At 42.0% G+C, this 14,862-nt stretch overlaps 1 protein-coding gene across 2 annotated transcripts in view; it reads right to left on the reverse strand.

The window, feature by feature from the left end:
- Positions 1-14,862, reverse strand: part of UBAP1 (ubiquitin associated protein 1) — a 100,441-nt gene that overhangs the window by 11,192 nt on the left and 74,387 nt on the right. For both annotated transcript variants that reach the window (XM_069216477.1, XM_069216558.1), the window contains one exon: positions 6,114-6,215. In XM_069216477.1, the coding sequence (XP_069072578.1) occupies positions 6,114-6,215 (102 nt within the window). The remainder of the gene's footprint in view (positions 1-6,113; positions 6,216-14,862) is intronic.

Genomic DNA, 14,862 nt, shown 5'->3' on the forward strand with positions numbered 1-14,862 from the left:
CTTCTATTTTAAATTTGTTGCACAGATTTGTAAGGGGGGTATGACTCTACTTTGGACAAAGTGACTGCCATATTGAAACTGACTGATAGAAAAAACGATAAGTGATTTGATTCTGATTGCATACCCTCATTAGAGGCAGACACACAAAAAAGTAAAGTTAGAAATGGATTTTGGTCCCCAAGCGGGAACACCATTAAGCAGTGCCAGCAACAAAGAACTTACCATGGTGGAAAGTTCAACTGGCTTTATAAGATATATTTTTGACTCTGATACAGAGGGTCGGACAGATAATAGGTCAGTTGACAAAATGTTTGGTAAAGAAAAAGATGTATTTTCAGTTTTTAAACCACGCCCCAAACAGGATTCAAAAGGGGGGAGGAGGATGGTTCACCCTTACCAAAGTATAAAGACAAGCCTAATAAACGAAGGGGGAAGAAACATCCTAATCTCAGATTTTCAAAGAGGGGGCGTAGAAAGCGACGTTTTAGAGGCAATAGATCCTCCCACTAACACCAGCAGAGTCTCCCAGGTCAGAAGGGCTGCTGTACATCTCTTAGGCTGGCCCTCTGGCAGAGGAATTCTCATACCCACCCTCTTGCCCAGTGAGGAGAACACATGGATCAGGGGCAATCATTTCAATGAGCCAGCCCTCTCCCACATCCTCTTCTTTGAACCCAGCCACAACACCATTCAAGTCCAGAAGTGCAAAGAAAGCTACAGTAGATTTGTCTACCTTGGAAGTTAAAACATATATGCGCAGCATAAAGGTGATCCCCCTCTTCATTAGATTTATTCCACTTTTTGACCTTGACCTAATTATGAACAGACCTGCCCGACTTGCCTGCTTCTCGGACAGTCTCTCTAAATTTAATCCAAAGCAGGTAGTTTAACCTGGTATCTTTTTCTTTTGTGAGGGGCGGGCCTAAATTAAGGGTATCCTTTTACCCTAAAATTATTGTAAAGATGAGCGTTCAGGGTTTGCAAGTTCATCTTGAAAAGGATGGTAGATGGTGATGCTCTGAATTAAGTATTTATGATGATACATAAAGTTTGAATTGGTTCGCCAGGGGTTTTAAATAGTGCTAGAATATCTTATCGCTCTTTGCCGTCTTATAATTAACAAGGAGTTAAAGGTGGTCTCCTGGAATGCAGTAGAAATAAACAATAACAGAGATAAATTGCAATTGATAAGCTCTCTAAAACGAGATGTGCTCTGCCTCCATAAGACATGGTGTGACTAGGAATTTCACTGTGTATATTATTTTACTCTGGACTGTAAAGCCATGCCCTCGAGGAAGGGTTCATGCTAAGACCTAACAGATATTAGTGGAAGTATGATTGCTATGCTGATCCCTTTGATTTATTTTTGGCTGTAACTCTAGTGGGGTGCAGGGGGCTCCTCCTCTCATTTTGGTAAATGCTAATATTCCACCTGATTCATGTTATGATGTGCTAGTGCAGAAGATCTCATTACGTATATCAAAATATCTGGATACAGATCTTGTTCCCCATGCGATCCTAGAAGGGGGATCTAAATTTTAAATGATCTAGTCACGTGTTAAACCTATGAGATGTTAAAAAAGAAGAGGCCTTGCGAACCCCCCCCCCCCCCTATCACTTTCCCCACTAAGATAAGAACAGGTAAGAGAGAGTTACTCCTACTTGATCTTTTGAAAAATGATGATTGTATGATTGCAAATGGGAGACTAACGTTGCGTATTCCTGCACACTATACACGTAAATACTCAAGAGGAGGTGCAATTCTTGAGTATGTGGTGATTGTCTATTTTCCCTTTTACTTATTGGGTGACTTACAAGTTTTGGACACTCCCATTAGCAACCACAGCCAGCTGATGGTCTCCCTGGGAGTAAGTATGTCTTATACGGACTCCTGTGGTTTGGATGGAGTTACTTCTAAGTATGATTAAAGAACAGGAAGTTTGAAGTGGAATCATAGATCGATCGTTGTATTAAAGAATAATTTATAATCCACTTTGGAAAAACTAGATGTTTGGGCAGGCTGAGGATTAGAAAGTTTCTCACTGTTTATGAAGCAGCTCTTAGTAGGGGCAAATGGTAATCCAGCTAAGATTAGTTTTAAGACAACGCCACTTCCAATCTTTATATTAAACAGCGCTAACTGCTCCAGTGAGAAAAAAATACATGGCATTCTCCCCCAGAAAGAGACGCTATAGTGTCCTTATTAAAGAGGAGAAGGTGTAGGCTTAAGGATTGCTTGAAAAGAGGGGAATGTGATTAGAAGTGGGTGGGATTTGCCGTGACTAGTGGACAGACAAGAACTTTCTGAACTATAGCAGCAGAGGCATGTGGGACAAGAGTTGGATCTCTTCCTGTGCCTATTGAGGAAGCTAGCTGTGTTGCATTTATTTCTAAACTGTAAGCGGGAAATGAGGAGAGTGGATACAACATTTCTGAAATCAGCACTTACACACATGAACCTCTGTGGAAAAAAGATTTTGAGTTTGCTATTTGAGAGATGCGTTCCTCTGCTTCAATGGGGCCTGAAGAAGTCCACATCTCATTCTTAAAACAAGAACCATCCCTACGGAGTAAAATTTTGTACCCAGTTTTTAATACCTGCTATACGACCAGACAAATTCCTCCCTACCGGACAGGGAGTATTATAGTCTCACTCTTTAAAAGACGTGATCGTATTTTACCTGAGAACTATTGACAGATTGCCCACTTAGATGCAGTGGGTAAAGTCTTCACAAAGTGTCTCCAGACTCAGCTAAATGAATAGGCAGAAGATAATAAAACAATCCCCATAGAGTAAACTGGGTTTCGGAGAAATCATGGAACACTCAATAACATAATGGCTCTTTAGCTAATTAATAAAAAGTATGTAAAGTTGAGAGGAAATGTGATCTATGCAGTGTTTATACATTCACAGCTTTCGATAACGTGGACAGATCCTTGGAGGAAGCTACTAAACTTGGGTATGCCAGACACCCTGCTACACCTAATTATTGCTCTTCATTCTTCCACCTGGTCTAGAGTTCTTCTAGGTGGTGATCGGGCCTAGCTAAGAAAACACCATCCCAAAATGGCCTAAAACAATGGTACCTACTTGCCCCTATACTGTTCTCCCTATATGTTTCTGATCTACCTGTTGGCATAGCACCAGCCATTGGCAGTAAATCACTGGCCTGCCTTCTGCATGCAGACAACATTATAATTTTGGATCTAACTCCTAGGAGCCTAAACAGTCACCTGGAGGCTTTGCAACAATATCCAGTTAGACACCATCAAAAGATTAACATCTTGAAGAGTACAACTTTGTGTTTCCATGGTAAGAGGAAACTTAAGTGTCCTAACTTCCCATGGCCCTGGGCTCCTGAAACTAGAAAAGGGGCTTTACTCTTATTATTCCCATTTTTGGGGAAGAGAATGTGTGGTAATCTGATGATATGACCCACACTGAGAACAATAAGAGTAAAGCCCAGGCTAAGGGTATGGATGCACTTTACAGGGCTACTGGCCTAAGTCATTTTCTTGATCTCCTGGAGGTTTATAGAGCAAAAATCCATGCTTCTTTACTTTACGGTTTAGAGTCAATTGAAATTGATAAATAGGGATTTTTAAATAGGATGGCAGGATGTACACTGAGAAATATTGCCTCTTAATTCCGCGTTCTCAGGGGCGTCCCTAAGGCTGGAATTGAGCCTGTTTGTTCAGGGTCTAGCGGGGTGGTACACTGGATTGACTGCTTAGATAGGAGAGGAGAGGAGAAAACTCTAAGATCGGAAGAAAAAAATCTTAATTGATAAAAAAAAAAAAAAAAAAAAAAAAAAAAAAAGATCTCTAGTCTAAAGAAACTTCTCCTTTGTGATCAATCAGATACAAACTGACCGGAGTTTGGTGTTTACACTAACAGGGACACCAAAGCCAACCCAAAGCAAGCCACCTGGGCGACAAGCTTTCGCTTAGATATGGAGGCATATCAAAACAGAAAGGGCTTACTAAATATAATTGACTCCTTTACTATAGAGTGCAACCTTATATCAATTGGAATTTGCACCATAGTGTGCGACGCTTCAGGATTATGTTAAGGTGGGCTTTGCTTCTGATGAACTGGTGTGGTGGCTCTCCAGTTTGTAACCTATGTCACAATGGGACTCAAGATCTAAATCATGTCCTGTTTGTGTGCCCAGCGTTTTTACTATATTGTGGCAAATGGATGAGGCCTATCTTTCTGCAACTGTCTATTCGATTGGACTCTGGTGCACTACAGTCACTTTACGCACCCCCACATGAACAATTTTGTAAACAAATTTTTAATTTTAAGTGATTTTTTTTTAAATCTATATTGACCTTACTGTAATGATATAATTATAAATTTATCATGGATTGGGATTTTTATGTATTTTTTGTTTTCTTATGGAATTATAAGTGTATGTTTACTTTTCTCAAAAAAAATTCATGTGGACCTCTTTGGAGTTCCGTAACATAGATAAAATAAAATTAAACTGAAAGTACTGTCTCCTGGTCCTTCTAGACCTCTTTGCAACTTTAACAGTTGTCTATCCAGCTATGATGGAAACCTAAAAATATGCTTGGGATTTTCAAGCACCATCTTGAAATTGTCCACATCCTACCTAACCAACTAGTCAACTAAACCCTAAACCCAACACACTCCAACCCGCCAGCTGACAGACCATGAAGAATCTCTAGGATTGACCCTCAACATAGATCTTTCATTTAAGCAACACATCGCCAGGAAGACAAAGGTGTCTTGGTTTAAACTCAAGCAAAGGCATTGTCTCACAGTAGACTACTTCAGAGCAATTGTATAACGCTCAGTCCTCTCCAACCTGAAAAGCGTCAGTGCCTTCCTCAAAATAGTTTCGAGCCCCATGTTGCCCCCTGACCTGGTCTTTCCGACACCACCTTTGTTTAAAGACTGACACTGGCTTCCCTTGCAGGGAACATCTCGAAGAACTGTATCATTTATAAAGCCCTCAATAACAAACGTACATCTTTCCTGGCAAACAAAGTAGGACAATTTCAGGGACAATGCCAAATCAGGAGCCTAGCTATAGCCAGAATACAGACAAAACAAGGCATTGAGGCTCTAGAAAGGCATCTCTATCAAAATCAGATCAACACCGACACTCCCACAAGTAAGTAAAAAGCTGAAAACACACCTTCTTAAGGCGCACTACACCCCTAACCTTATAGTCTATCCTTGATATTTCCCCAGTGACTGGGTATTCCTCGGGACATGTTCCCCATTCAACATACTATTGCTTTGGAGCTAGGTTTGCCATCTAAAAATACCAACACATACATACAAAAGAGATTTTCTTCAGAGATCTGATGGTTTGTGCCGCGTAAGATTATTTGTTTGTAGTTTATTTTATTATAAAATAATGTGCCCAAACAGGTTTGTTCTCACTACATGGATGATAACACAACAGGCCAAATGCTTATGATTAAACAAAGTTTGTCACTGTGGGAGACTATTCTTCTCTACCTTCCTGCCTCTTCTGCCTTTCTGCCTTGCTTAACTGTACACCTCTTTTTTGGTCCCAGGTCCTATACCTTTACGCTGTGCAACTGGATGGCACTTTACTGAGGTAGCAAATTAATATAAAGTTCTATGGAGAGTATTAGTGGCATAACTGATAAGCTTTCATAGGAGGGATTAACATCCACGAACAGACTTTCTTTCTGGCTGACTGCTAAGGGAGTGTTGCAATAAAAATAAAAAAAAGACTTAAAAGCTTCTAAATAATTGATTGCTGTCAAAGATATTGCTAATCTTTTACCATTGTGCCTCATCTACGTGAGTGGAGAGTGACTGACACTTTTCCATGCAGGCCCTCTGTTCCAAAAGTTAATCAGAAGTATCGTCACTGTTATGAGAGAAGAGCAATTCCTCATGAAAGTATAGTAAATGACTTGCAACAGCTCAATACTCAGGATAAAACTTAAGGAGCTAGTCCTTACATGGATCATATCAGACCTTATTTTAACCCTGACATTTACAATATTTTTAAAGTACTTGCTTCAGATTTGCAAATATCCCACAGCTGTTTCTTTTGTTACAACGGAAAATGAAACAAAACATACAAGTTGTTCAATCTAACCTTTTCTTCTGAATACTGGTGCATTTCCAAAGCCTCTTCGACCAGCAATGGATCATATCCCTTCTCACACAGCTGCCCATGTAAAAACAGGTAATCCAATACCTAAGGGAAGAAAGAAAAAAGTGCATTAACCTCAATGGGTTCAGTTGCCCTGATAAAATATGCCTTGACCTTTTTAGCACTGTTTTACCTTTGGTGTTAACAATGCATTAACACCACAGCAGCAAACCAGCCCTACGGCTGACATGGCACTGAATGGAACAGAGTATCAGGTGATGCAGGCAATTAAACGTTTGTTAAACACTAACAGAATGTCTGCTCCTAGAAACAAAAAGGCAAAGGAAATGGGTTTCTTCATACCGCCTTATGACAGCAGAGAAAGAGAAAATTGTTTATCATGCCCTACATTGCAAAGATCTGACATCAGCTGTGGAAAGATAGAAAATCATTCATTCTAAACACAATAAGAATGAAATGCTTCTTGGGTGGGACAAATAGAAGAAGGTGGAGGAAAGCCATCAAATCAGGAGCAGTGAACCGAGACAGACAAAAAAGAAAATAAATCATGAGTCTTTATTGGATACTATAGCTCTGACTTCCAAGAGATAGCTGAGTGATACCAGTGAAGATATTCAAAAGTAGCCTCCCCCATTTATCATAATAATATTCTCCTTTTCACACAACATTGAAAAACTGAAATAAAAAAACAACGTTTTCCAATGTGTACTTCCCCTCAACTCTGCTCTGCGTTTTGACTCAATCCACACCAATTTCGTATGTGCACTAATAGGCATATTTATTTCCGTGTATAAGCCAACAGGAGGAATCCAGAAAAAGTCTACCGCCAGAGCCATAAACGGTAATTACATCCGGCTTTCTATTAAAGCAATATCTTGTATGTAAACCGAACTCGCTGTGATGGCACATGTTTTTTTTTTCTTGACTCGAATAGTAACTTTGGGGGGGGGGGGGGGGGGAATGCTACAACCAAGGAACAGACTACATACTATAGGTAAAACATGCTTCTCACTGCTATAGTTTACAATCTCATCAGCCTATTTATTTACCTGCGTCTCACCAAAAGAAAGCACTTACAATTAAAGCAAATTAGTCCTCCAACCCTAGTACTGTTCATAGATTCACTGCTTTAATGTTCTGTACTGTCGGGCTAAAAATATCTGGATGTTTTTTCTATATTCACACTTACAGGCAGCACAGGACATTGTCACCTTTTCATGCAGGCTTTCTAACTTCTCAGTGTCCTTTTTTTGTTAAATATATTTTAATTGATTTGTTTAAATAAGCAAACCAATTTTTACAATATCAAGTACGTGTATTTACAAAGTAAATTCAGCTACCACTGTAATAAGTAGAATCAGAAACAAGAAAAAAAGCTCACCAAGGCCTTGCGTTAAAATACATATAGATGGACAATGCTACTAACCCTGTAAGCATCTAATCTACTTGCTAGCGTGAAGTGCTCTAGATTCACATGCATAGTAATGTCCTGCCATCTAGTCTTGGACTCGGGTGTCCGCAAGTTTGTTTTGCTCAAAGAAGATTCTAGAGTCACGAGATACAGTCTGACTCCTTTCTATATACATTAAGCAAGGGTACTGATTCCATGTTAGATTGTTTTCCAACCAGCATATGTGAGGGTGTATGAAGTGTGAGGAAAAGAACATGGCACATCTGCAAAACGTTTAATGCAGGCAGTTACAGTAAAGAAATCTGCAGCATTGCCAGCCCTGTCAAGCGTCGCTCATCAGGGGTTAGACTAACGCATTCTGGGAATTTGCTTGCATTGCCAGAAGGCCCCGAATGCTCATGCAAATCAGCTATTTCAGTTGACCAGTGTTGTCGGCGTCTCAGACTGCAGCCTCTTGCTGTTTTACTTTGTTCCGATTTCCCCATGTCAGAGGCAGCCAATGGAGTAGCTATTCCGAGCTGTGCACGTACTTGGCACCGCGCCCCTGCTGAAATTCTTAGTTGGGTGCTTAGGTCGCCCCGCTTCACAGGACTAGCACTTTACCTACTGCGCAACTATTGCAGCTTCCTGCATTTTTTTACGTCAGCTGCTTGCTTGTGGTCCATGGCACTAACGCCCCATTTCATGGGAGTTGCTTGTGAGAGCCGTTACTGCAACCCCTGCAGTTTTTGATGGCTAACTAGAGTGCATCCACATCATCAGAATTGGACAGTCCACAAGCCCCATGCAGGAGTTCAGAGGGAGTTTGGATCTGGAATTCCAAGCTTGATTTAAGCTGTGCATGTGTGATGTTTCCTGTCGTCCGCCACAGAACATTTGGCCTTCTCTGCCGAGACCTCCGGAAAGCTGCTCAATGCAGGGACAAACTCACAGAAGGGAAGGCAGAAGAGTGGTGTTGCTGTGTGTCAAGTGGTGTCTGAGCACACAGCACTCCACCATTTAACTGGTCTGTTAAACATCTATTTCCTCACACTTTCCAGACATGGTTTTCAAAACCTAAAGTTTGGCTCACAAAATGCTCTCTGGTCAGTGCTGCTTCAAATAATACGAACTAGGTTTACAAGTAGCGGGATAACAGAGAGAAAACAAAGGAGGATGAAATGAAGCCTACATGAGTTTCAACTTGCTGCTGGCAATGTGTATTTTAATATCAGGGAAATTAACAGCAAAACCGGGCTGAGCAGACCATAAACAGGCCTTCAAATAAACAAAAACAAGCGTTTGCAATACAATGGGTCTCGCGTTTGCTCGAGTTAGAGCTGTTAGTGTTGTAAATTCCTAAATGGACTTTTCTTGCCACAGAAATTGCAAATGAAAAGTAAAAGAGTTGACATAAGCAAGTCAATTCAAAGAGCCACAGCTGCCATGTGCGTGAAGGAAAGATACTAGAGGAAAAATAAGTTCGCGCGCAGTCATCGCGGCAAACGTGCAAATATCCATGTAACAGGGTCGATCCCCAAGGCAGTAACAAAACCGCCCCAAGGAGAGACAAACGTAATGCATTTACTAATGATATCAAAGGATTTTTGAAAGGCAAGCCCACGAACGGGTGAAAGTGAGGGGCGTGAGGTGAATGTGGTTAAAAGCTCACATAGATACCAACACATCGGAAAAGCAGTGCTTGCGCGCTGCTATGCTCAATCTAAAAACAGCCTAAGCAGGGACATGTCAGACCAGCCCGCCTGGCACGGTCCGATTGCCCTGCGGCTAGTCTGACCCTGGGGGTGGGTGGGAAAGAGGGGACGTGACTCAAGAGAGAAAAGGAATAAGGGCTCAAGAGGGAGAAGTAGAGGCAAATGGAGAAGGGTGAGCGGTGTAAAGGTAGTCAGGATACAAAAAGGAAGATTGGTGGACAGGTAGAGAGAAAAGACAGAAAAGGTGAAGGAAAGAAGAGCAGGTGAGGGCGAGATGAAAGAAAGGAGGAGTGGGTAAAAGAAAAGAGGGAGAAAATGGAGGAGAGTGAAGGGGTTAGGATTTAGGGCTCGATTAGGATGGGGAAGAGTGAAGGGCGATCGCTGGAGTGTGAGGGAGTGTGGGCAGTTTAAGCATACATACTGGGCCACAGTACCCAAAACTTCACACAGGTTATGAATTAGGACTATTAACTATTTTCAAAGGATGTGTTCCATCTCATCCCTTTGTACATCAGGAATGTTGCGACTATTTTAAGGTCATTTCAACACTATTGCCTTTAAAAAAAATTAAAAAAAAATAAAAATAAAAAAAGTAATTTCTGGCGGACACAGAAGCGTTATTACACTCATGATAGTCTCTCAGAGCATCGTCCATAAGGTACTGCAGGCATAGTGCAAGTATGGAATTATCCCCCACGCACAAAGTAAAAACTTGGCAGCTCTGTACATCATTTAGAGTAACATTTTTGTGAATAATTAGTTCTGAATTAATACTTTTTACAGCTCCAAGATATTTAGGAGCACAGTGAGCTATGTTTTTGAGTTCTACCTTATATACCTGGTTTAGGCTCTGCTTTATGCAAATGTTTTGTTTCACCTTCCTTATTTTGTCCCTCTTGGAGACCCGAGGGTGATCATATCGTGGTTTTGTGTATCTGAATAAAAAACACATTGAACATTATTATAGGTTTAGTGCGCAAAGCTTCTAGTAACCCCTAATATGTTTCCCTCGTCTTCATTGCTTGACTTTTGCTCGTGAGAAAGTGTCACTCAGTCATTGAAATGTCACTCCTATTTACACTGAAATTATGAAAATGTTACAGATAAGCAATCTGAAAACTTGCAGCTATGAACTGCAGCCACTGCTGGAGGGGAGGGTGGGTGAATGTGAATCTAAAGCACTACACGCTATTATGTTTCAGGATAAGTAGCATTTTCTGTTCACAGCATGTGTGGCTATAGATCCACATGCTTAGCACAGACAGTAAAGGAGATGATGCAGATGTGTGGAATAACTTTCGTAATACTGCTCGGACAACTAAAGCTCGTTTCCAAGTCAACATAGCCACAATGAATGTTTAGTCAACGTTTATAAGGTATGAACATGTGGCTGCTTTGCAAATACCAGCTAAGGCAATAGTTGTCCCTATGGGGAGCCTAAAGTACCGTTTTGGCTTTGATGTAACAAGTCTGAATACATTTGACAGTCCACCTGTCTATGCAGGCTTTAGAAATGGCTTGCCACTTGTGAGGTTTAGCAGATGAGACAAAAATTTATTCTGATTTGCGGAATGGCTTGGTCCGGTTTCGGTAGTACATAAGGGATATTTTGTCATCTTTAGTATAGAATGCTCTTTCTGCTACTGACACAGTCTGTGAGAAAAGCACTGGTAGTTCTATTGTTTGACAGAGATAGCAAGGTAATACTGTCTTAGGAAGGAGTTTGTGGTTGGTTCTGAGAATTACCCTATCCTTGTGTACTTGTATAAAGGGTTTTTATATGGTATTGGCTTTCAGCTCACTAATGGCAACTAGGAAGGCTATTTTCCACAAAAGGAATTGGAGGGCATGGGTGCAAATGGTCCATTGGTAGGCACATATGTCTGGTTAGAACTATGTTAAAATTCCAGACAGGTGCTAGGGGTCAAGAGGAGGGGAATTACTCTTTTAGTCTCTCCAAAAATGCGTGGACCACTAGCATCCTGAATAAAAACACAATGCACTCTGTTTTGCATGTAAGCTGCGACCCAATGATCGCCCAATGCCACATGCTCGATGGTAATTAAGAGACCTGAGCTGAATGTGTGCCTGCCTGCTTCTGTATGAAGAACAATGCAGTTATGTTGTCTGTTTTGATTAGACTACTTTCCCTTGAATTACTTGGTGAAAGGCTTTGAGGGTCAGTTGTATAGCCAAGAAGTTGCTGCGGTGACCTCTGGTACTGACAGGGCTACTCTCGGACTGCACGGTGAGTTAAGTGGACACCGCAATCTGAGAGAGGCATCTGTGGTAAGTCATATGTGGAACTGGGACCTGCCTTGCACCATGTTCATGGTTGACCAACACTGCAGAGAGTGGGGCAACTTGGCCTGAATCCACACTAGATCGACCCATTGACCATGAACTTGTAACCAGTGGACTGCCAGAGACTCCTGCAAAGGCCTTGTGTGCAGCCTTACAAAAGGGACTATTGCGATGCAAGATACCATCATTCCCAGACGGCACATGATTGTGCCTAATGATGGAAGACAGTCTGGATGAAAGGCAAAGACACTTTGGTCATTAGGGTGCGCTTTGGCGGTGAGTGTTCAGTATGGAGCTTGGAAAAGGCTGGGAGCCCTGGAGGTAGGATTTGGTAGCATTTGTGGTGATACCAAATTAATAAAACAAGGACAGTGTTCTTTGTGTGTTTGAATGAGGCACTGGGACCTGCTGCTGCTTGTGATCAGCCAATCATTAAGGTATGGCACAGAATGCGAGTGTCCTTGCACCAAATATGTGCATCCACAACTGGCAGACCCTTCGCCAACTCTCTTAGGGCTGTGATAACCCTAAAAAGGAGGATTCTAAATTGGTACTGATGACCTCTTACCATAAAACACAGAGATGCACCTGTGGAGTGATACTGTGAACTGTGCAGACTCTGGCAGCATGCCAGCAACCCCAACTCTGCTACTTCTGCTCTCTACTGATGAAGGGCTAAACCCAGAAACACATGTCTGGAGATAACAGCAAGACCTGCACCAACTTTGGTGAAAAACTACAGCATACTTCATGTGATGAGATGGGGTGAACTGTGCTGGGATGAAAAGCAGTGTTCTCCCTCCCCCTTGTGTTTAAAAGGCTTCCTTGAGCCAATGAGCTGACAAGCTCACCTGGTATGCACCTGTGTGCCTGTGGAGCAGTACTGTGACCTGTGAAGACTTGGGCAGCATACCAGTAACCCCAGATGACTTTTCTCTGCTCTCTGCTACTTCTGCTCTCTACAGATAAAGGGTTAAAACCAGAAACAGATGTCTAGAGATAACAGCACTACCTGCACCAACTTTGGTGGAAAAACTACAGTAAAGACTGAAGTAAGCATACTGAATTTACCAGGATGCAGTGGTGTAAACTGTGCTGGGATGAGAGGCAGTGTGCTCCTTCCCACTTTGTCAATAAAACACAGATCGTTCAGGTGGGCACAGTGAACAGGAATATGAAAGAAGGCATTGACATTTAGTGCCATTAAATTCCCTTGTTGGAGGGGAAATCACCTTCTGGAGCGTTGTCATAGGGCAATATACTGGAGATGATGTACCAGTAGAGAAGTCTCAGGTTGAGAAGGGTCAGGCAGACCTTTTATTCCGCCGGGCATTTCATCCAGTGGGCTGGAGCACTGAGAGGCTTCTGTTGAGCTACCTACCATCATTTCCCCCACTGGCCTAATGGTGGTAAGCTTGCTGTTGCCATTGGTAGGAACGGGCCTGGTCCGAGGAAGTGGATTTTGTCCCTTCCCTAATTTACTGCCTGTAAAAGGAACCTCTGAAACCTGTGCCCTGTAAATTGGTAATACATTTTGGAGTATTTGTATCATTTTTCCATTTTGTTTTAGCATCTCATCAACCTGTGGGCCAAAGAGATGTTTCCCGTTTAACAGGTGGTTGACCTATTGTTCCTCGTGTTTAGCACCCTGAAAGCTGTGTCAGCAGCATCCAACGCACAACATATGTTGGCAATAGAGATGATCTTGCCCTGCAACACAATTTCATCCCATTTGTTTAGATACTGCTTTGGGAGATGTTCGAGCAGTTCCTTCATCTCCTCCCACTGAGCCCTATCATAACAGGATAGGAGAGTAATTAAATTGTCTGTTCTCCGGTGGGTAGCCGCTACTACTACTACTACTACTACTATCCTTCTTGCCTGTTGCATCTATCCTTTTGTGTTCCTTTCCTCACCTGGGGAAAGGGGGTGGGGAGTTTGCATGCTGTTTGTAATATTAAGGAATATGGTGGGACCTGTCCTTTATTGCAAATGGGGTCGATGGGGGAGGTTCTAAACTTGTTTTCTACCCATGGGGTACTGACCCTGGTCTAAAGTGTCTTTACAATTTTGTGGGGCAGATGTTAACATCTCATTTAGCATGGGGGAGCAAGTAGAGTGATTAGTCTGATTTGGAGATTGCCTCCATGAGAAAGCCATCCTTCTCTTGTACCACATTCCTATCTCCATTGTGGTACATGGCTGCATGCTGAATTATCTTGTGGTAGGCAGATATGGTGTCTGGGGGGAAACCCTGATAGGGTAGTAACCCAGGTTGGGGTTATCTTGTGGGATACAGTAAGTGGCCTTGGACTGAGAAAGCACTGAGTGAGGGAGAACCCCAAGGGATCAGCTTCTTCCTCCTGCTGGGCCCAGAAGAGGTCCTCTTCCCAGGAGAGGTCTTGCTGCTGCATGGTGAGCAGCAAGACGTTCCAATCGGTAATGGAGGATTTTCATCTCCTAGAATGCTATGAATGAAGGGTAGTTAGCATCCTCTTGGTCAAGAGTGAGGCAGAAGTTACAAACCTCTTTCTGGTGTACCCACAGGTATTAAGTGTGGCATTGAGGAAAATAATGAAACTGTATTCATTCCATCACCCATATGCATTCTCGGACAAAACTAAGCGTATGGAAGTGTCTTAGGCACTGGCTAGGCCCAGATGCTGCTAGACGACAACAACTTTCCCACAATGTGATGACCCCTCCACAGAAACGTACAATAAGGCAGTCCGAGGTAAGAGACACTGAAAGAAGCTGACAGGTATGAAAGAAACACATTGAAACTCTAAGCCTTCTCAGCATATGTCCTGACAGATGGCAGAAAAAAAACCTCAATTTAAAAATGGAGAAAGTGCCCATTCGCAATGAACATAGAGAGTCACACTGCATCTCGTACCTTCTTTGAATAAAACCAACTTGCAAACATCTGAACTCAATACCAGATGAGCAAAGCATGTGTATCTACAGTCATGCATGCTAGATTATATATTTTTTCTCGCTAATACCTGTGGCGCAATAAGATCAATCTTCACTAAACATTCCACAAAAAGTTCATCCACCTCAGCTCCTTACTGGAAAGTTTCATGGTAATCGGTCAAGCAGATCATCCCAAAATGGAAGACCCATTCCCCAAAATGCATTTTCCATAGATAATGCAGAAAAAACAGTGGAAGAGAATGACGCCAAATTAGGCAAAAAAAAAAAAAAAAGATTTTTACCAAGAAAGCATGCTTTTCATGATTTTATGTAAATTTACTCGGCCATTTTGGAGAAAATAAGTTTAAAAATAGAGATATCTGGATGGTTGGTTCAGCAGGACTGC

Source organism: Pleurodeles waltl, chromosome 1_1 (genome assembly GCF_031143425.1).
Source record: "Pleurodeles waltl isolate 20211129_DDA chromosome 1_1, aPleWal1.hap1.20221129, whole genome shotgun sequence".
Taxonomy (NCBI): domain Eukaryota; kingdom Metazoa; phylum Chordata; class Amphibia; order Caudata; family Salamandridae; genus Pleurodeles; species Pleurodeles waltl.